Source organism: Gorilla gorilla, chromosome 18, assembly GCF_029281585.2.
Source record: "Gorilla gorilla gorilla isolate KB3781 chromosome 18, NHGRI_mGorGor1-v2.1_pri, whole genome shotgun sequence".
Classification (NCBI taxonomy): domain Eukaryota; kingdom Metazoa; phylum Chordata; class Mammalia; order Primates; family Hominidae; genus Gorilla; species Gorilla gorilla.
In genome coordinates this window covers 28,429,420-28,450,535 of record NC_073242.2, presented here as the reverse complement: position 1 = coordinate 28,450,535, position 21,116 = coordinate 28,429,420, and the positions used below count along the sequence as shown (strand labels likewise).

Genomic DNA, 21,116 nt, shown 5'->3' with positions numbered 1-21,116 from the left:
CAACTTGATTCTTATTTTTCATGATTGTTTTGACTGTTCTGGATCCTTGAGTTTCCATGTGAGTTTTAGAGTTAGCTCATAATTTCTACCTGGCAGCCAGCTGGGCTTTTGATGGAGATTGCCTTGACTCTAGATCAGTTTGGAGCCGTCAGTTTTCTAAGTCTTTAACTTATTCAACTCGTTTAATCTTACCTACCTTGGAGGTAGGTCCTACTTTTATCCTCATTTCACAGAGGAGGAAACTGAGGCCCAGAGAGCTTAAGGACCTTGCCTGAAGTCACGCAGCTGGCCAGTGGCCAAGCCAGACCTTGAGCCGGTGGCTCTGGAGCCCGTGGCTCTGGAGCCCTTGTTTGTAACCACTGTGCTGAGCTGCCTCTCTCCCTGGGCTTGTTGTCTTTGACTCTGCCTTCCCTGAAGGGTGACATTCCCTGGCCATGTCCTTGTGGTAGGGGGCTCTGTCTCTGGCAGACCCCACGACGGCTTCACCTCCTTGTGTTCCAGGCAGCCGGTGAAGGTCGTGTACTCCTCCAAGGATCCTGCCCAGCCGAAAGAGAGTTCCAAGGTGGATGCGAATGAGGAAGTGGAGGCTTTGATTGTCAAGTCCCCACAGAAGGAGTGGAACCCCTCTCTGTTTAAGGTGTTATACAAGACCTTTGGGCCCTACTTCCTCATGAGCTTCTTCTTTAAGGCCATCCACGACCTGATGATGTTTTCCGGGCCGCAGATCTTAAAGTAAGACCCCCTTCCCTCCCAGGTGGGCTCCATTTTCCCTCCTTGGATTTGATCTTTCAGTTGCATCAGTCATAACCCTGGGGTCATGCTGTGTCCTGAAGTGGGCTCATAGCCAGATGTCTCCATTTTTACTTTAGCTTTTTTGAAAAAAATAGAGACAGGGTCTTGCTTTGTTGGTCAGGCTGGTCTCGAGCTCCTGACTTCAAGCGATCCTCCTGCCTTGGCCTCGCAAAGTGCTGGGATTGCAGATGTGAGCCATGGTCACTGCCTAGCTTTACTTTATGCTTTACTTAATTACCATATTAGTGAAGACCACATCGTTTGCAAGTAACAGAAACCCACTAGGCTCCCCTGAAACCCAAATGGGGAGGATATGGCATTGTCTTGGGAAACCAAGAGCAAGGAAATGCCAGCAGATCTCATGAAAAAACTGCAACCAGGGTTGGGCGCAGTGGCTCATGCCTATAATCCCAGCACTTTGAGAGGCTGAGGTGGGAAGATCAACCTGAGGTCAGGAGGTCAAGACCAGCCTGGCCAGCATGGTAAAACCATCTGCTAAAAATCCAAAAATTAGCTGGGCGTGGTGGTGCACGCCTGTAATCCCAGCTACTCAGGAGTCTGAGGCATAAAAATTGCTTGAACCCAGGAGGCAGAGGTTACAGCAAGCTGATTGCATCACTGAACTCAAGCCTTGGCGACAGAGCAAGACTTTGTCTCAAAAAAAAAAAAGCAAAGAATAAAAAAAACAAACAATAGCAAAAACTGCAACCAGGAACCGGGGTGTCAGAAAGGAAGTTGCCTCTCTCCTACCTGGCTCTCTGCTGCTCTGTGACTCAGGGGCTACATATCCCTTCTCTTTTCCTCCCTACCTCTTTACCTGTTCCCTATGCAATTCCTTTGGGTGACTTGCTGGTGATGAGATATAGCTAGAGCAATTAGTGCACAACCCCAAGGCAGAGGCCTCTTTTATGAGCAGTTTGGGCCCCCTGCACAGCCAGATCACCACTGTGGACTTGTTTTTCCGTCTATGAAATTGAAGTGATAGTGTCTAGCTCATCTGGCTCAGGAGAAAGTTGCAGTGCCAACACTGAAGCTCTTTTCCCTGCCCCCACGTGTCACAAGTCATTCCAGGCCCTCTCTTTGCTCCTTTGCAGGTTGCTCATCAAGTTCGTGAACGACACGAAGGCCCCAGACTGGCAGGGCTACTTCTACACCGTGCTGCTGTTTGTCACTGCCTGCCTGCAGACCCTCGTGCTGCACCAGTACTTCCACATCTGCTTTGTCAGTGGCATGAGGATCAAGACCGCTGTCATTGGGGCTGTCTATCGGAAGGTAGGGGGCGCTGTGCCATTGGCATGTGGCCCGACTTCCACATCCCCTCCTGCAGCCCTGGGTTACTCTGGGGCCAGCGTGGGGATTTCCAGCCCAGCTTCTGGAGCAGTAGGATGAGGGTAGCTTCCGTGACCTTAGGTGGCAGGGACAGTACGCATCAGGCGTTGTACGTTAGGAAAGCTGATTTCAGGGGTTGGCGTGTAGATGTTTTGGTGTATCAGCTGTGAGTAATTGAGTTTCTTAGATGGATCAGTGGCCCTTGATGTGGGGAAATCCAAGTTTGGATCCTCATTCTGCTGTTAACATTCTGTGTTTCAGCTTGTTGTCACTCTTTTTTTTCATTTTTTTGAGACCAGGTCTCACTCTCTCCCCTAGAGTGGAGTGCAGTGGCGTGATCTTGGCTCACTGCAACTTCCACCTCCTGAGTTCAAGCGATTCTTCTGCCTGAGCCTCCTGAGTAGCTGGGACTACAGGCGCCTGCCACCACGACCGGCTAATTTTTGTATTTTTAGTAGAGACAGGGTTTTGCCATGTTGGCCAGGCTGATCTTGAACTGCTGACCTCAGGTGATCCGCCTGCCTCAGCCTCCCAAAGTGCTGGGATTACAGGCATGAGCCACCACGCCCAGCCTGTTGTCACTCTTAATTTGAACTGAGCAGGTGGCACATTCCTTGCATGATAAGAGTATGTAGCAGGCATTTGTGTACATCCAATTTCAAAGGACCTAAATTACCTTCTTGATCTCTATAAATTTTTTTTTTGTCTCGAGGTCAAGGAAACTGCTTGGCTTCTAGGTTAGGAAGAGACAGTCTTGCAGGTACTTGATGAACTAGAGGAGTGATTCTCAGGCCTGTCTGTGAATTAGACTCATCTGGGGACCTTAAACTGATGCAGGCCAGGCACTGTAGCTCATGCCTGTAATCCCAGCAGTTTGGGAGACCAAGGTGGGGGAATCACTGGAGGCTGGAAGTTCAATAGCAGCCTGGTCAATATAGCAAGACCCTGGCTCTGCAGAAAATTTTAAAAAATTAGCCAGGTATGGTGGTGCGTACCTGTAGTCCCATCTACTCAGGACATTGAGTTAAAAGAATCACTTCAGCCCCGGAGTTGGAGGCTGCAGTGAGTCCTGATAGCATCCCTGCATTCCGGCCTGTGTGACAGAATGAGACCCTGTCTCAAAAAGCAAAAAAACTTCCTGACACCTAGGTTGCACCAGACCAGTGAAATTGCGATTGCTGTGGTTGCACCCAGGTGTCACTGTTTTTATTTTTTATTTATTTTTATTTTTTGAGATAGGGTCTCGCTCTGTCACCCAGGCTAGAGTGCAGTGGCATGATCTTGGCTTACTGCAGCCTCCACCTCCTGGGCTCAAATGATCCTGCCACCTCAGCCCACCACGTAGCTGGGCCCAGAGGCATGCATCACCACGCCTGCTAATGTCTTAGTGTTTTTAAAACTCACCAGGTGATAGTGTGCAATCATGTTTGAGGGCTAGGGAGATTTTCCCCACCAGGGCATGTTTGGCAATATCTGGGGGCATTTTTAGTTGTCCCAACGGGGGGTGAGGGCATGTAGTGGGTCGAAGCCAGGGATTGCTGCTAAAACTCCTACGGCGCGCAAGACAGCCCCCCAAAGAATTATCTGGCTCCAGATGTCAAGAATGCCAAGGATTAGAGACCCTGGCCCAGACACTCAGTCCTTCAGTGGGACCTGGGACCAGTAGCATTGGCACAGCCTGGAAGCGTAGAAATGCAGAATCCCAGGCCACAGCCCAGACTTGCAGAATCCGAAACAACTCCCCCCACCCCCCACCACTCCCCCCAAAAAAACCCGGCTACATGTGTGCACATTAAAGCATGCGAAGCCCTGGTTTCGAGGACACCTAGGGTCCCTTGCCAACTGATGAGTTCAAGGTTGGGAGGCGTTGAGCACCGTGGATAAGAATGTGGGCTTTGAGATGACACAGGCGTCCTGGGCAGACAGATAGGTCGGGAGGGGAGGAGCAGAGATCTGCGGCATTTCTGCCCCTGAGAGTCTCCTTCCTCTCGGTGGGTCTGGAGGGAGAGTCAGGCCTCTTCACCTGCCACACTCACCCCCCTTCCCTCTCCTTTGTCCCACAGGCCCTGGTGATCACCAATTCAGCCAGAAAATCCTCCACGGTCGGGGAGATTGTCAACCTCATGTCTGTGGACGCTCAGAGGTTCGTGGACTTGGCCACATACATCAACATGATCTGGTCAGCCCCCCTGCAAGTCATCCTTGCTCTCTACCTCCTGTGGCTGGTGTGTGTTTGATGCCGTTTCCCTTTGCATGCAGGGAGGGACTTTACGTGTGGGCAGTGGGCTGAGGGAGTGGGTGTTGATGGTAATGGCATGTAGAGCTCCCTGGCAGTTCCGGCTGTCGTTCATATTTTATTTTCCAGCCTGTTAACCAATTCCTCAGTATTTTGTTCCTTTCCTGAATTGTCAGGTTGATGTTCTCCTTGGTGGCATGGCGTTTTCATTATCTCTTTTCCTTGACAGTGTCAGTAATTAACTACCCTACAATGGACACATCATATTTCTCCCATTGAATCCTCCCAAACGCTAACCAGACTCACTTATTCACTAGTCCCTAATTATGGTGGTCAAAATTCTCTCAATTGCAAGGGATATAAATCTATCTTAAAGTAGCCTAAGTGGCTGGTTGCGGAGGCTCACGCCTGTAATCCCAGCACTTTGGGAGGCCAAGGCGGGCAGATCACCTGAGATCAGGAGTTTGAGACCAGCCTCAACGTGGAGAAACCCTGTCTCTACTAAAAATACAAAATGAGCTGGGCGTGGTGGTGCATGCCTGTAATGCCAGCTACCTGGGAGGCTGAGACAGGAGAACTGCTTGAACCTGGAAGGCGGAGGTTGCAGTGAGCCGAGATTGGGCCATTGCACTCCAGCCTGGGCAATAAGAGTGAAACTCCAATTCAAAAAAATAAAAATAAAAAAAAGTAGCTTAAGTAAATAAAGGGAACTTTGGGGCTGCATGTATCTCAGAAATCTGGGGACTAGCTTCAGGTGTGGATTGATCCAGGAGATCAAGCAATGTTGTCAGTACTCAGTTTCACCTACTGCCCTGTTGTCCTCTGAGTTAACATCATTCTCAGTGGTACTTCCCTACATGGCTCCGTAGCTTTGGGCTGATAACATCCTGACAGATAAAGGTGCCAGAGAAAAGACAAGGCAGCATTTCTCTGCACAGCCAGAGTCAGTCTCAGAGTGCGCTCTGATTGGCCTGGCTTGGTCGTATTCACACCCGTGAACCAATCACTGTGGCCCAGGAGGCAGAGTTCTCTCATTGGCCAGCCTGGGTCACATGTCCTCTCCCTTGGCAGAAGAGATGTGATTGACAGCCCTTCCATGTGGAGAGGGAGAGTTCCCAAAATAAAATGATAAGCAAAGAGGCTCATAGCACAACACATGCCTTGTGCTTTGCTACCTCTGGATCTTTGCCACGTACCTTTCCTTCCTTCTTCCTAATTGATGAAAGCCTGCTCATCCCCCAAGGCTGTAACAAACACTACTTCCATTGATTTACCCTCCCCTTTCCATTAGATGGACTTCTTTTGAATTTTGAATCCCAATAACTTTAGTATAGGAACTCATCTAATAATACTTTCATAAATAGTTTTTTTTGTTTTGTTTTTGTTTTGACATGGAGTCGCGCTCTGTTGCCCAGGCTGGAGTGTGGTGTGCCATCTTGGCTCGCTGCAACCTCTGCCGCCCAGTTTCAAGCAGTTCTCCTACCTCAGTCTCCCGAGTAGCTGGGACTACAGGCTTACGCCACCACACCCACTAAATGTTTTTTTTTTTTTTGTATTTTCAGTAGAGACAGTGTTTGACCATGTTGGCTAGGCTGATCTTGAACTCCTGGCCTCAGGTGATCTACCCTCTGTGGTCTCCCAAAGTGTTGGAATTACAGGCGTGAGCCACCGTGCCCAGCCCCCTCCCTGAAATAGTTTTTTTTTTTTTTTTTTTTTTTTTTTTTTTTTTTTTTTGCATGCTCAGTGTACTGCCTCCTCTTTGAAGGGTAACGTGTTAGCTACTTGCAGACATATAGCAGCTGACTTTTGTGTCTTCCGTGGGTACAACCCCAGCAGGGCCTGATGCATAATGGGCACAGCTCAAATTATTATCTGTTATTGAAAGAGAAGGGCTGGATGAAATGGCTCATGCCTGTGATCTGAACACTTTGGGAGGCCAAGGTGGGTGGATCATCTGAGGCCAGGAGAGCAGCCTGGCCAACATGGCAAAACCCCGTCTCTACTAAAAATATAAACATTAGTCGGGCATGGTGGTGTATGCCTATAATCTCAACTACTTGGGTGGCTGAGGCAGGAGAATGGCCTGAATCCGGGAGGCGGAGGTTGCATTGAGCTGAGTTTGCACCACTGCATACCAGCTTGGGCAACAGAGCGAGACTCTGTCTCAAAAAAAAAAGAAAAAGGAAGAAGAAAAAATTACTGGTTTATTTGGCTGTAGTTTGGTTTTTTTTTTGTACATTTGTAGAGCAGAAGGTGAGTAAAGTGTTTCTAATAATAAAACTCAGAAAAAACACCAGAATTTAATTATCTAATAGGCTGGGTACAGATATAGGTGGCATGCGCCTGTAATCCCTGCACTTTGGGAGGCTGAGGTGGAAGGATTGCTTGAAGCCAGGAGTTTGAGACCAGCCTGGGCAACATAGTGAGACCCTGTCTCTACAAAAAAAAAAAAAAAAAAAAATTAGCTGGGCGTGATGGTGCCTACCTGTGGTCCCAGCTACCGTGGAGGCTGAGGCAGGAGGATTGCTTGAGCCTAGGAGTGCAGAGGCTGCAGTGAGCTAGGATCACACCACTGCACTCCTACGTGGGTGACGAGGCAAGACCCTATCTCTAGAAGAAAAAAAAATCTAAATAAATTGTCTTTTCAAGCCGGTGTCTTGGGGAGTCCACTTTTGTAAAAGTGCTACTATGGGAAAAATATTTTTGGAACATTTGTTCTAGAACTGCCTTCAGGATTGGTTTATGAACCGTTAAGAAAATTGTCTAACATCACATTTTGTTTTAGATGGTAGTTGCTTGAGCTCAGCACTGTTGACACTTGGGGCCAGACAGTTCTTTGTTGTGGGGGCTGTCTTGTTTTTTTGTTCTTGTTATTGTTTTTTTTGTTTTTTTAAGGGACAGAGTCTTGCTCTATTGCCCAGGCTGGAGTGCAGTGGTGCGATCATAGCTCACTGCAGCCTTAAATTCCTGGCCTCAAGCAGTCTTCCCACTTTGTCATCTCATCTAGCTGGGGACTACAGGTGCACGCCACCATGCCTGGCTAAGTTATTTATTTTTTTGTAGAAATGGGGGTCTTGCTGTGTTGCCCAGGCTGGTCTTGAACTTCTACCCTCAAGCTATCTTACCACTTTGGCCTCCCAAAGTGATGGGATTACAGGTGTCAGTCACTGCACCTGTACACAAAGCTATAAGTTAATACAGCAAAATTAGCAAGGAATTAAGGCACACATGGGGCGGTGTTCAAGAGAAGCCAGGTGCAGGCTTCTGTGAGTCCCCAGCAGAGTCACAGGTTCACTAATTCTCTGGCAACCATGATGATTATGTGTGTGAAATGTTGCCAACCAGGGAAGCTTGGTAGGAGCCCAGTTCCTGGGTTTATATTAGGGGCAGGTCACATAAGCAGCCTTTGCTTGGCACATACCAAAAGTCTAGAGTCCCAGAGGGAAAGCGGTGTTCAGCATAAACCATATTGTTTGTACAAACAGTTGAGGCACACTGAGCTACTCTACCCAATTCTGTTAATGGTGGAAACCCTGTAAGTATGCAGACAGTAGCCAAGGGCTAAACTTGTAAGCAGCCTTCAAGCAGGAAAAGCAGTCAGGTGGTCATGTTCACACTTTTCTGCTTACTACCTTATTACCTTTCTAAAAATCTAAGCTGGGTGTGATGGCTCGCGCCTGTAATCCCAGCGACTTGGGAGGCAGAGGTGGGAAGGTCGCTTGAGCCCATGAGTTTGAGACCAGCTTAGGCAACATAGTGAGACCTTGTCTCTACAAAAAATCAAAAAAATAGCCGGGCATGGTGGTGTGACTGTAGTCACAGCTACTTGGGAGGCTGAGTTGGGAGGATCACTTGAGCCCAGGAGATAGAGACCAGTTTGAGTAACATAGTGAGACCTTGTCCTTACAAAAAACCAAAAAAATTAGCTGGGCATGGTGATGTGACTAGTCACAGCTACTTGGGAGGCTGAATTGGGAGGATCGCTGGAGCCCAGGAGTTGGAGACCAGCCTGGGCAATGTAGCAAGACCTAATGCTTACCTGTAGTCCCAGCTACTTTGGAGGCTGAAGTAGGAGGATCACTGATGCAAATAGCCACTGTACTGCAGCCTGGGCAACATAGCGAGACCTCATCTCCGAAAAAAAAAAAAAAATTAGAAGCCTGAAGTTGCAATTTGCAAAACTCATGTGGCCCCAAGGGCTTGGGAGAAAGGAGCATGGACCTGCTTATTCTTCAAGGGATTGGGAGGACCTGGAGACATGCTCAGGAATGAAACCACAGGCTCTTAACACCCTATTGTGGGGTAAAAGTAACACACCTTGCCCTGAACTTGGTCAGCAGCATCCATGTGGGATGGATCAGCCGGGGAAGCTGTTACGGGCCCTGTTTTCTTCTGTCTGGTGAGTGATGAAGAGTCTCCTTTCCTTCCTTAGAACCTGGGCCCCTCCGTCCTGGCTGGAGTGGCGGTGATGGTCCTCATGGTGCCCGTCAATGCTGTGATGGCGATGAAGACCAAGACGTATCAGGTAAGGCATGTGTCTCTGCGGGCCCCCAAGCCGGGCCCTAGGCAGGGGCCTCTCCATGAGGATTCTAGTCCAGTTCCTTCTGCTCTGTCCCTGGGGTTCTCAGCCTTGCCTGCCAGTTGGAGTCACTTGGGGAGCCTTAACAAATGCTGATGCCCCGGCCGCATATCTGGGATTCTGATTCACTTACTGTGGGTGGGGTCTGGACATCAAGATGTTTTAAAGCCTCCCAGGTCATTGTATTGGGCAGCCAAGATTGAGAGCTCCTGACACATGGTTAGACCTTGTAGGCCGGTGACTGGAATCAGAAGGTCTGTGAGCCTCCGAGAAAGTCCTTGTTTCCCACAGTCTTGTTTGTTATGTGTATGTGTGACTCAGCTTTCAAGAGTTGAGTACAAATTACCCCCTACTTTTTTCCCCCTTATTAGCTCTTACCTTATAGGATACATGCTGTTAATCTCTTTATTTAAATTAAAATAATTAATTTCTAAAATGGGGCCTTGCTGTGTTGCCCAGGCTGGTCTCAAACTCCTGGGCTTAAGTGATCCTGTTGCCTCAGCCTCTCAAAGTGTTGGGATTACAGGTGTGAGCCACCATGCCCGGCTTTCAGCTTTTTATTTTTGGAGATATTTTGTATTTTAAAAAGTTTGAATACCCAAGTAATAGAGTGAGGTTTCTTATTATAAAAAAGTTCAAATCAAGCCGGGCTCACCCCTGTAATTTCAGGATTTTGGGAGGCCAAGGTGGGTGGATCGCCTGAGCTTAGGAGTTCAAGACCAGCCTGAGAAACATGGTGAAACCTGTCTCTACCAAAAATGGAAAAGTTAGCTGCGTGTGGTGATGCGTGCCTGTAGTCCCAGCTACTTGGGAGGCTGAAGCATGAGGATCACCTGAACCCAGGAGGTCGAAGCTGTGGTGAGCCATGATTGTGCCACTGCACAACAGAGTGAGACCCTGTCTCGAAAAAAAAAAAAAAAAAGTTTAAATCGTACATAAGTACGTAAATTAAAAGGGGATACCCCCTTCCCTACTCTCTCAACCACTGCAAATATATAGAAGCAAATCCTTCTACAACTTTCTACGTATGTATATACAGACCTGATTAATGGTATAGTTTGGTTTGTTTTTATATATGTGGGTTTTTTTTGTTTGTTTGTTGAGATGGAGTCTCACTTTGTTGCCCAGGCTAGAGTGCAGTGGTACGATCTTGGCTCACTGCAACCTCTGCCTCCCGGGTTCAAGCAGTTCTCCTGCCTCAGCCTCCCGAGCAGCTGGGATTACAGGTGCCCACCACCACACCCAGCTAATCTTTGTATTTTTAGTAGAGATGAGGCTTCACCACATTGGCCAGGCTGGTCTTGAACTCCTGACCTCGGATGATCCACCCGCCTCGGCCTCCCAAATTGCTGGGATTACAGGCGTGAGCCACCATGCCTGGCCATTATATATGTTTTGTGTGTTTGATATTATTACCATATCTGTTTTTACCTAAATGGGCCCACATGGCAGCATGATTTTTGTCTTTTAGCGCCCTGCTTTGGGGACCTCTCTGTGCTGTGCCGTATAGCTTCAATTTATTCTCCCGACCTGGTGCCTTTTGGTCTATGACAGAGATGGTGCGGTTTATTTCTCTGCTCTTCTGTTGATGGATATTTATGGTGTGCTGTGGAATTTCAAATGGGAGCACTTGGCTGCACTGACGCGGTACCACAGGGAGATGAGTTTCAGGACATGGGCCTGTTGGAAGGAGAGGCCTCACGGGGTAGGGTTGGGTGGGATGGGTGAGGCAGGGGCTTTAGGATTGAGTCACCCTTCAGTCTCTTGATGTGTAGGATGCCCTAAGTGGCCCGACTCAACCCATTTCTGTCCCTGGCCTCCAGATCATGTAGCTTACATTCTTCCCATCTGTGACCCAGGGGTGACTGTAGCACTAAACGATAAGAGTTCTTGTGATTGTTAAGTGTCTGAACACATGTAAAATGCTTAGAAAAGTTGCTGCTATACACAAAATCCTGGGTGGTAGTAAAAGTATTTAACAACTGCACTGCACAAGTATCCACTATTTGGAACCAGTGCTAGGCAGTACAGAAACATTTCACTATTTACAAACAAACAAAAAAGTCACTATGTCAGCAAGGCCTTCCCTGAACACTTGGTTTAAACATTTGCCATCTTCTCCATTCTCCTTTATTTTATTCACACTTAGCAGCTTCTAACCAACCTGTGTAGGAACTGTTCGTTATCTGTTTACTGTGATATAAGGAGCTTGTGCCAGAATGTAAACCAGTGCCCCCTGCTTCCTGCATTAAGATAGCCTTGCAAGACAAAAAGTGCGAGCTGAGTCGAACGGCACGCTTGGTGCCATAGTTGATCTACATTATGGTGCTGCCTCCTTATTTTGTCACCAACTGGTCACAAAGTGTGGATTGTCAGTGTCTCATGGGCCACATGTCAAGTGGCATGGTCTAAACACACTCTAAAATTTACTTATTTTGGGCTGGGTGCGGTGGCTTGTGCCTGTAATCCCAGCCCTTTGGGAGTCCAAGGTGGGTAGATCACTTGAGGCCAGGAGCTCGAGACCAGCCTGGCCAACCTGGTGAAACCCTGTTTCTGCTAAAAAAAAAAAAAAAAGAAAAAAGAAATTAGCTGGGCACGGTGGTGCATGCCTATATTCCCAGCTACTCAGGAGGCCGAGACATGAGAATCCCTTGAACCTGGGAGGCTGAGGTTGCAGTGAGCCGAGATCGAGCCACGGCACTCCAGCCTGGGCAACAGAGCAAGACCCTGTCTCAAAAAAGTAAAAAAAATAAATAAATAAATAAGTAAAATAAAATGTACTTATTTTATTGTCTGCTTTTCCCCCACTAGGATCTCAGCTCCAGATGGGCGTTTTTGTCTTTTCTATTGACTGCTGTATCCTCAGTATATAAAACAGTGCATAGCAGGTGCTGAACAAATATTTGTCATCCACTGTAAAAAAAAAAAAAAAAAAGATATAAAATGAAAAGTATATTGTTCTCTCTTCCATCAGTTCCTCTCTTCCAAAGTGACAGTTTCGTGTATGCTTTTAGAGAAAAATGGACAAGCATATAGGTATTTAAAAATACTTTGACAAATTTAAGTGGAATCATACTGTACATAGTGTTCTCTTTTCTTTGGTTAACAATATATAGTCTTAGTTCGTTCATTCTAGTCTACTTCATTTTAGTTTTTTTGGGGGTTTTGTTTTGAAATGGGGTCTCGCTCTGTCCCCCAGGCTGGAGTACTGTGGTGCGATCATAGCTCACTGCAGCCTTGAACTCCTGGGCCCAAGCAATCCTCCTGCTTTAGTTTCCTAAGTAGCTGGGACTCCAGGTGGGCTGCTACCACTCCCAGCTTGTTTCATTTGCGTTCATGACGGATGCTTGTCTGACGTGTGGATGCGCCCTGCTGGAATTACCCTTTCTCCCATTCCTTGCAAAAACAGGTTGTTCCCTATTTTTTTGCTATTATGATCCATGCTACACTGAAAGTTCTGGTACCTGTCCTGGGGTATGGTAATGGGTCTATCCCTGCCTAGCTGGCTTTGAAAAGTTTAAAGACAACAGTGAAACTTACTATTTTGCAAAGTTGGCCGCAAATCAGGAGACCATACAGAGATGGACTTTGGAAATTCCCTTTTTAAGCACAGTTAAAAACAGTTAATGGTGAAGGATGACTTCAGATCATGCCCCATGTTTGTTTTTTCTTTCTGTCTTTTTACTAACTGTGTCATTCTTTTTGTAATGTGCTCATTACAACTATTCCCTCTTGGTCAGGTTGGCAAATTATATGTTTTTCTGGCAAGTTTCCGTGAAGCAGAGTTAAACATGTTTATGAATATGAACTTTTCTGTTAAAGTACCACCTGCTTCATCTTAGCTGAGTTTCAGGTGGAATGTCTAAGGAAGCTGCAGCCGTTTCAGCATTTGCGAAAGCGTGTTCATGCTGCTAGTCTTGCCTTACATCTCTCAGGGTCTGGAACTGCAGGAGAGATGGTGTTCAAATTCAAGCCTGCATCAGAATCACCTGGAGAGCTTGTTATTATATTTTATTATTTATTTATTTATTGAGATGAAGTCCCAGTCTGTCACCCAGGCTGGATTGCTGTGGCACAATCTTGGCTCACTGCAATCTCTGCCTCCCGGGTTCAAGCGATTCTTCCACCTCAGCCTCCGAGTAGCTGGGATTACAGGCGTGCAGCAACCATGCTCAGCTAATTTTTAAAATATCTTTAGTAGAGATGGTGTTTCACCATGTTGGTCAGGCTGGTCTCGAACTCCTGACCTCAGGCGATCCGCCCACCTTGGCCTCCCAAAGTGCTGGGATTACAGGCATGAGCCACAGTGCTGGCTGCTAGCTTGTTACTATAAAACTCAGCTTTCGGGGCCCCACCCAAATTTTCAGTTTTAGTAGGTCTGGTTGGGGCCTGAGTATTTGCTTTCCTAACATATCCCTAGGTGCTGCTGCTTCTGGTTCAGGTCGACATGTAGAGACACTGGAGTGGATCCTCACTACCTAAAGTATGGTCCGTGGACCAGCAGCCATGGCATCACCTGGTGCTTGTTAACGGTGCAGAATTTCAGGCCTCAGCCCAGATCCACTGAAACAGAATCTGAGTTGTAACTAGTTCTCTAGGTGGTGTGTATGCACATTAAATTTCAAGAGAGACTGGCAGAAAGTAGGAGTAAAGAAACTTTTTCTGTAAATACTTTCGCAATTCCGGGCCATACAGTCTCTGTCACAAATACCAGTCTCTTCCAGCGTAGTGCAAAAATAGCCTTAGATAATATGGAAATTGATGGGTGTGGCTGTGTTCCTGTAAAAAAGTATTTAGAGACACCAAAATTTGAATTTTATAGAATTTGCATGTGTCATGTAGTGTTCTTTTGATTTTTTTAACTTTTAAAAAATATGAAATCTGGCTGGGCGCAGGGGCTCATACCTGTAATCTCAGCACTTTGGGAGGCCGAGGCGGGTGGGTTGCTTGAGGCTAGCAGATTGAGACCAGCCTAGCCAACGTGGTGAAATCCCGTCTGTACTAAAAATACAAAAATTAGCTGGAAGTGGTGGTGCGCACCTGTGGTCATAGCTACTCGGGAGGCTGAGGCAGGAGGATCGCTTCAACCCAGGAGGCAGAAGTTGCAGTGAGCAACTGCAGAGTGCAGTGAGATCATGCCACACACTCCTGGCTGGGCAACAGAGTGAGACCCTTTCCTGCCACTGCCCCCCCACCCCCTCCCAGCCCCCCACAAAAAAAAATTAGCCAGGTGTGGTGGAGCATGCTGGTCATCCAAGCTTTTTGGGAGGCTGAGGTACGGGAATCGTTTGAACCCGGGAGGTGGAGATCGCAGTGAGCTGAGGTGACGCCACTGCACTCTAAGCCTGGGCAACAGTACAAGACTCTGTCTCAAAAAAAATAAAAAAAATGAAATCAATGCTGAGCTCATGGGCCGTATGTAAACAGGTGTGGGCCAAATGTGGACCTGAGCCATCCTTGGCCAGCCCCTGGCTTAGAGGACTGGAATGTTCTTCTGAGAATCAGGACACCTGCCACATTCTACTGCCAGCTCACAGTGTGACCCCGAAGCTGGTCATCTCACCTCGCTGGCTCTAGATTTTGTCACATGGAAAATGAAGGGGTTAGATTCCAAGCATGTCAAATACTGGGCCCTGTCCTCCTTCCTCATGCCCACGGCAGACACCCACAGTCACTCATGGGGTTCTTTCCCAATGAGTTATGTTCAAGCAGTCCTCCAGGTGACTGGTGCCAGTGGCCTAGAGTTGAGCAAGAAATGACATCTTGTTGCCCTTCTGTAACTCCATGTTCCCTAAGATCACTTCCAGCTCCAGTGCCCCTGCATTCTGCCTTGTACATTGCATTCTTCTTACACTCCAATACCTTGACTTTACCTGGGTGCATTGATGAACTCTCTCTTTTTTTGTTTTTTGGGACTGAGTCTCGCTCTGTCACCCAGGCTGAAGTGCAGTGGTGCCATCTCAGCTCACTGCAACCTCCATCTCCCAGTTCAAGCAATTCTCCTGCCTCAGCCCCCCGACTAGCTGGGATTACAAACATGCACCACCATGCCTTGTTAATTTTAATATTTTTAGTAGAGATGGGTTTTTGTCATGTTCGCCAGGCTGGTCTCGAACTCCTGACCTCAAGTGATCTACCTGCCTTGGCCTCCCAACGTGCTGGGATTACAGGCGTGAGCCACCGCGCCTAGACTCTCCTTTTTTTTGAGAAGAAGGAGTCTTGCTGTCTCGCGAGGCTGGAGTGCATTGGCACGATCTCAGCTCACTGCAATCTCCACCTCTTGGGTTCAAGTGATTCTCCTGCCTCAGCCTCCAGAGTAGCTGGGATTATAGGCACCTACTGCCATGCCCAGCTAAGTTTTGTATTTTTAGTAGAGACGGGGTTTCACCAGGGTTCAAGCAATTCTCCTGCCTCAGCGTCCGAGTAGCTGGGATTAATAGGCGCACGCCACCATGCCAAGCCAATTTTTTGTATTTTTAGTAGAGATGGGGTTTAGCCATGTTGGCCAGGCTGGTCTCAAACTCCTGGCCTCTAGTGGTCCACCCACCTCGGCCTCCTAAAGTGCTGGGATTACAGGTGTGAGCCGCCATGCCCGGTGGGTCTTACTTTATAAAGTAGGAAGTAATGTATTTGCATATGGTGAAACATAATTAAAGCTGCACCAGATGGTATTCATACAGCTGGACTTCTCCGCACGTGGCCACCTCAGCCTGCTGACATTCGCCAACAGGTCATCCTTTGTCCCTGTGTTGTAGGGCCTGGACTGCACATTGCAGGATGTTTCCCAGCATCTGCAGCCTCTACCTGCCAGATGCTAAGTCGTACCTCTCCCTCTTCTTCCCAGTGGTGACAATGGAAAATGGCTCCAGGCATTGCGAAGTGTCCCCTTGGGGGACAGAATTCTCCCAGTTGAGAACCACAGTCCATAGTGAAAGGCCCAAGCCCTTCCTCCTAACACCAGTCACCTTGCTTTCCTCTCTCCATGTTTCTTGTGTTTTTCCAGAGTCCATGTCTGTATCACTGTAATGGTGGATACATGTCATACATGTAGTTATGGTTACTTGATTCTGTTTACTTTACTTTTATACAAGTGATAGAGTCATACATAAATCCATACAAAATGGCTTTTTTCTTCTTTTTTTCTTTTTTTTGAGATGGGGTCTCACACTGCCGCCGAAGCTGGAGTGCAGTGACATGATCTTGGCTCACTGCAACCTCTGCCTCCCAGGCTCCAGTGATCCTCCAACCTCAGCCTCCCAGGCAGCTGGGACTACAAGCATACACCACCATGCCCAGCTAATTTCTGTAATTTTTGCAGAGACAGGGTCTCACTTTGTTGCCGAGGATGTTTTCAAACTCCTGAGCTCGAGCAATCCGCCTGCCTCTGTCTCCCAAAGTGCTGGGATTGTAGGTATGAGCCACTGCACCTGGACTTGATGGCATTTTGAAAGGCCTTGTCTTAGAGGAAAAGATACAAGCCAGAGGGCGCTGATGATGAGGTTTGGTCTGTGCCTTGTGTCCCGCTTAGGAGGGGATGGGCAGCGTGTTCTCACAGCTTTTTGCTCTGCACATTGGATTCGTTGGCAAAACCCACAGTTTCCAGGCTGTCAGCAAACTTTGCGTATCACTTCTTGCCCTGTTCCCCATTAGGAAACCACAGCAGAAGATGCTTAAGAGCAGGACTGGCTTTTCTTGTCTTTTTTCTTTCTTTCTTTCTTTTTCAAAGAGACAGGGTCTTGTTTTTGCTGCCCAGGCTGGAGTACAGTGGCTTGATCACGGCTCACTGCAACCTCTAACTCCTGAGCTAAAGCGATCCTCCTGCTTCAGCCTCTGGAGTAGCTGGGATTACAGATGTGAAATACTGAACCCGGCTACCGGCTTAACCTTTTCTTGACCTTTCTTGCCATTTAGTTTCCCGGAGTTTCCAGAGACAGAGTTTGTTGAGCTATTAGGCAAGAAACAGATGGGCCTGGGTGTCAGCTGGAGAGACCTTGTCCTGGCCGAGGCATCGAAGCCTCTGACTACATTAGGATAAAATATGTGGCCATCAGTTCCCCTGGAAGGTGCCTGAGTGTTTTTTCCACTGGTGTGCATTCCTGTGCTTCAAAGGCGATGAGGTGTTTACCCAGCGGTAGGTGTGATGGAACACAGAGGCCGGGGAAGGCCAGGGATGCCATCCAGGGACTGATGGGACTGTTTTTCTGGAATGGCAAACCTGGCATTTACCACGTCCACCTAATGCACTTTCCTAAAATAGCATCGCCAGGCAGCCGTCAATATTTAACATTCTCTGTCTTGGATGATTTGTGAGCTTCTTGCCTTCTGTTTACCCTGAATCTCCCTTGGTTAGAATAATTCATCATTCTCTATGGTAATGATCTGTCCTGTAGTTCTCTGCTGATCATATCCTAGGGTCCATGGAGCCACGGCCATGACCATGTCATTTTATTTATTTATATATTTATACATTTCTGTATTTTTGAGACGGAGTCTCATTCTGCCACCCAGGCTGGAGTGCAATGGCACAATCTCAGCTCACTGCAACCTCCACCTCCCGGGTTCAGCTGATTCTCCTGCCTCAGCCTCCCGAAAAGCTGGGATTACAGGTGTGCGCCACCACACCCGGCTAATTTTTTGTCTTTTTAGTAGAGATGGGGTTTCACCATGTTGGCCAGGCTGGTCTCAAACTCCTGACCTCAAGTGATCCGCCCACCTCGGCCTCCCAAAGTGCTGGGATTGCAGGTGTGAGCTACCACGCCCAGTCAGACCTTGTCATTTTGTGCTTGTACCAGCAAAGCATAGGGACCTTGGCAAATAGTTGATGGTCTGTAAATGTATGTAGGTAAATGAATAAATACATGAATGAATGAGAGGTTGAAATAAATCATATTAATTAGGAACTGTCTTGCAAATAACAGAAACCTAGCTTAAATCAACTAGAGTAAGAGAAGAGGGGGATTTTTGAGTCACAAAACTAAAAAGTCTAGAAAAAGACTTTTAAGCATGAATGGGGTTCCAGGCATGGCTGGATCTAGGAGTTCCCAGGATACTGTTGGGAATAACAACGTCTCTGACTCTCAACTCTGCTTTCTTGATGGTGGTTTCTTTATTAGCTGGCAGTTTCCTGATCATCCTGTCACCTCAGCAACCCCTGTGAACAGAGAATCTTACTCTTTTCCCCTAATATTTCCTGCAAAGCTATGAGATTGAGTCTCATTGGTTATGGTCGATCACATGCTTCTTCCTGAGCCAGTCACTGAGGCCAGGGAGATAGGATGCTTGGGTCAGCCAGGGCAAGGTCATGTTTTTCAGAGCTTCGGGCCAAGGTAGGGGGTGAGGGAGGAGGTTCATCTGTGGCTGAAGCTCATAGGTTGACACTGGGAGAAGTTCAGTTCCCCCAGAGAAAATTGCATGTTGCCATAAACAGAGTAATAGATGCCAGGTAGGCAGGAAGAGCAGATAACTGCACACAGGGCATCAGGATTTTTAGGGGGTGGGCTGGAGTGTAGGGGTTCCATTCATTGGTTTTCCACGTTTCTCAGAAAAGGCACCTAGGGGACAGGTGCTCCTCACTGTGTATGAAGGGCTTTTGCACCCTAGACCCTCGCCTATTAAAAGGCGAACTCCAGTCTCCCGCTGCCTGGAGCCCCAGTCATTGTGCCCGTCCTACCAGCCTCTTCGGATTTCCAAACACGGCCTGTAGGGAACCTGTTAAAGCCTGTGCTTCCACTAGACTGTGCGTCTCAGGGTTGCCAAGCCCACCTCAGTCCCCAGCGCGTGATGGTTGCTCAGTTAATAACCGAGGGGTGGATGGCTAGATGACCTCCTCCTTCTGGAGAAGCCAGGACCATGGACCTGAAAGGGGCCGCATGCTGTTGTCCTGTCTCCTCTCTGTGTGTGTCCTGTGCTGCCAGCAGCCAGCATCGATTGGTACTTGGCTCACCAAGGGGGCTGGTACGTTTTGGTGGTGAGATGCCTGAGGCCTGGTTTGCTTCACTGCTGAAGAGACACCTGTGATGTGCTCTTCTGCCCTCAGGCAAATTCACCTACCCTGTCCCCACCCATTTATCCACTCCCACCCATCCATCATCTACCCAGCAGACATTCACTGAGCACCATGATCTGGGCTCTGTCCTAGGCTCTGACAATACAGCAGTGAATACTACAGGTAATAATCTCCAGTGATGGAACATTCATTTTCATGGAGAGAAACAGACAAGGAAAAACAGGCACAATAAATAAATCCTAGTGCTAGAGAAAGCCATCCTAAGTGCTACAGAAAGAAAAGAGTCAGATCTTTGTAATAAGGGCGGCTTGCAGTTTTAAGTAGGGTGGTCCAAGCTCACTGAGAAGGTGACACTTGAGGAAAGACTTGATGGAGGTAAAGAGGCCAACCAGGGAGTAGCAAGAGCATGTGCAAAGACCCTGGGGCATTACTGTGCCCGTTCGTAGGTGGGATAACCATGGAGGCTGAAACAGTGGGAGTGAGGGGAGAGTGACAGATGAGGCCAAATGAGGTACAGGGAAGGGACTTTACAAATCAGCTGGGCCTTGGGATCTGAGTCAGCACTTTGACTTCTATACTAAAAAGTAGGTTGACTTTGGAGAGGTACTTTTTAAAATATTACTTGTTTAGAGATGGGGGCCTCGCTCTGTTACCCAGGCTGGTACGGGGGCACGGTCATAGCTTACTGCAGCCTCGACCTCTTGGGCTCAAATGATTCTCCTGCCTCAGCCTCCCTACTAGCTAGGACTACAGGTGCATGCCACTATGCTTGACTTATTTATTAATATTATTATTGTTTTGAGACTGAGTCTTGCTCTGTTACACATGCTGGAGTGCAATGGTGCAATCTTGGCTCACTGCAACCTCCACCTCCTGGGTTAAAGTGATTCTCCTACTTCAGCCTCCCTGGTAGCTGGGACTACAGGCACGCACCACCACACCTGGCTAATTTTTGTATTTTTAGTAGAGACAGGGTTTTGCCCTGTCAGGCAGGCTGGTCTTGAACTCCTGACTTCAGGTGATCCACCTGCCTTGGCCTCCCAACGTGCTGGGATTACAGGCATGAGCCATTGAGCCCAGCCACCTGGCTTATTTTTTAAAAAATTTTGTAGAGACACAGCCTTGCTTTTTTGCCCTGGCTCAGCTCAAACTTCTGGCCTCAAGTGATCCTCCCTCCTCTGCCTCGCAAAGCATTTGGATTACAGGCATGGGCTACCATGCCTATCGAAATTTATTTTTTTAATGGAGGTATAATTCACCATTTAAAAGTGTGCAATTCAGTGGTTTTTTTGTGTAGGTGGTGTGATGCTCACCCAGTGGGTTTTTGTGTAGGTGGTGTGAAGGTCACCTAGTGGGTTTTTTGTATAAATGATAGACAGTCACCACTAATTCCAGGACATTTTCATTACCCCAAAAGGAAGCCCTGTACCTGTTACCACTTGCTCCCCAAATCTTCCATTCCATCCCAGGCAACCAGTAATCTGCTTTCTGTCTGTCTCTGTTTATCTACTGTGGACATTTCATATAAATGGAATCAAACAACAGGTGTCCTTTTCTGACTGTTTCTTTTTTTTTCAGACGAAGTTTCTCCCTTGTTGCCCACCTGAAGCGCAATGGCATGACCTTGCCTCACTACAACGTTTGCCTCCTAGGTTCAAGCGATTCTCCTGCCTCAGCCTACTGAGTAGCTGGGATTATAGGCATGCACCACCACTCCTGGCTAATTGTGTATTTTTAGTAGAGACGGAGTTTCTCCATGTTGGTCAGGCTGGTCTGGAACTCCCGACCTCAGGTGATCCGCCCGCCTCAGCCTCCCGAAGTGCTGGGATTTCAGGTGTGAGCCACCCCGCCTGGCCATCTGACTGGTTTCTTAGCGTGATGTTTTCAAGGTTTATCCATGTTTTAGCATGTATAAGAATTTCACTCCTTTTTATGGTTGAGAAGTCTATCATGTAGATACATGTAGACCCTTTTGAGTAAAGAATATCTCTGGGCTGGGCATGGTGGCTCATACCTGTAATCCCAGCATTTTGGGAGGCCGAGGCAGACGGATCACTTGAGGCCAGGAGCTCAAGACCAGCCTGACCAACATGGCGAAACCCCATCTCTACTAAGAAAAATAGAAAAAGATTAGCTGGGCATGGTGGTGGGCACCTATAATCCCAGCTACTTGG

General features: G+C 47.8%; 1 protein-coding gene across 1 annotated transcript in view; it reads left to right on the top strand.

The window, feature by feature from the left end:
• LOC115932781 (titin-like) overlaps positions 1 to 21,116 on the top strand; it is a 136,791-nt gene that overhangs the window by 56,524 nt on the left and 59,151 nt on the right. Inside the window, 4 exon segments of the mRNA XM_063699572.1 lie at positions 502 to 732; positions 1,887 to 2,064; positions 4,185 to 4,346; positions 8,790 to 8,882. Coding sequence (XP_063555642.1) covers positions 502 to 732; positions 1,887 to 2,064; positions 4,185 to 4,346; positions 8,790 to 8,882 — 664 coding nt within the window.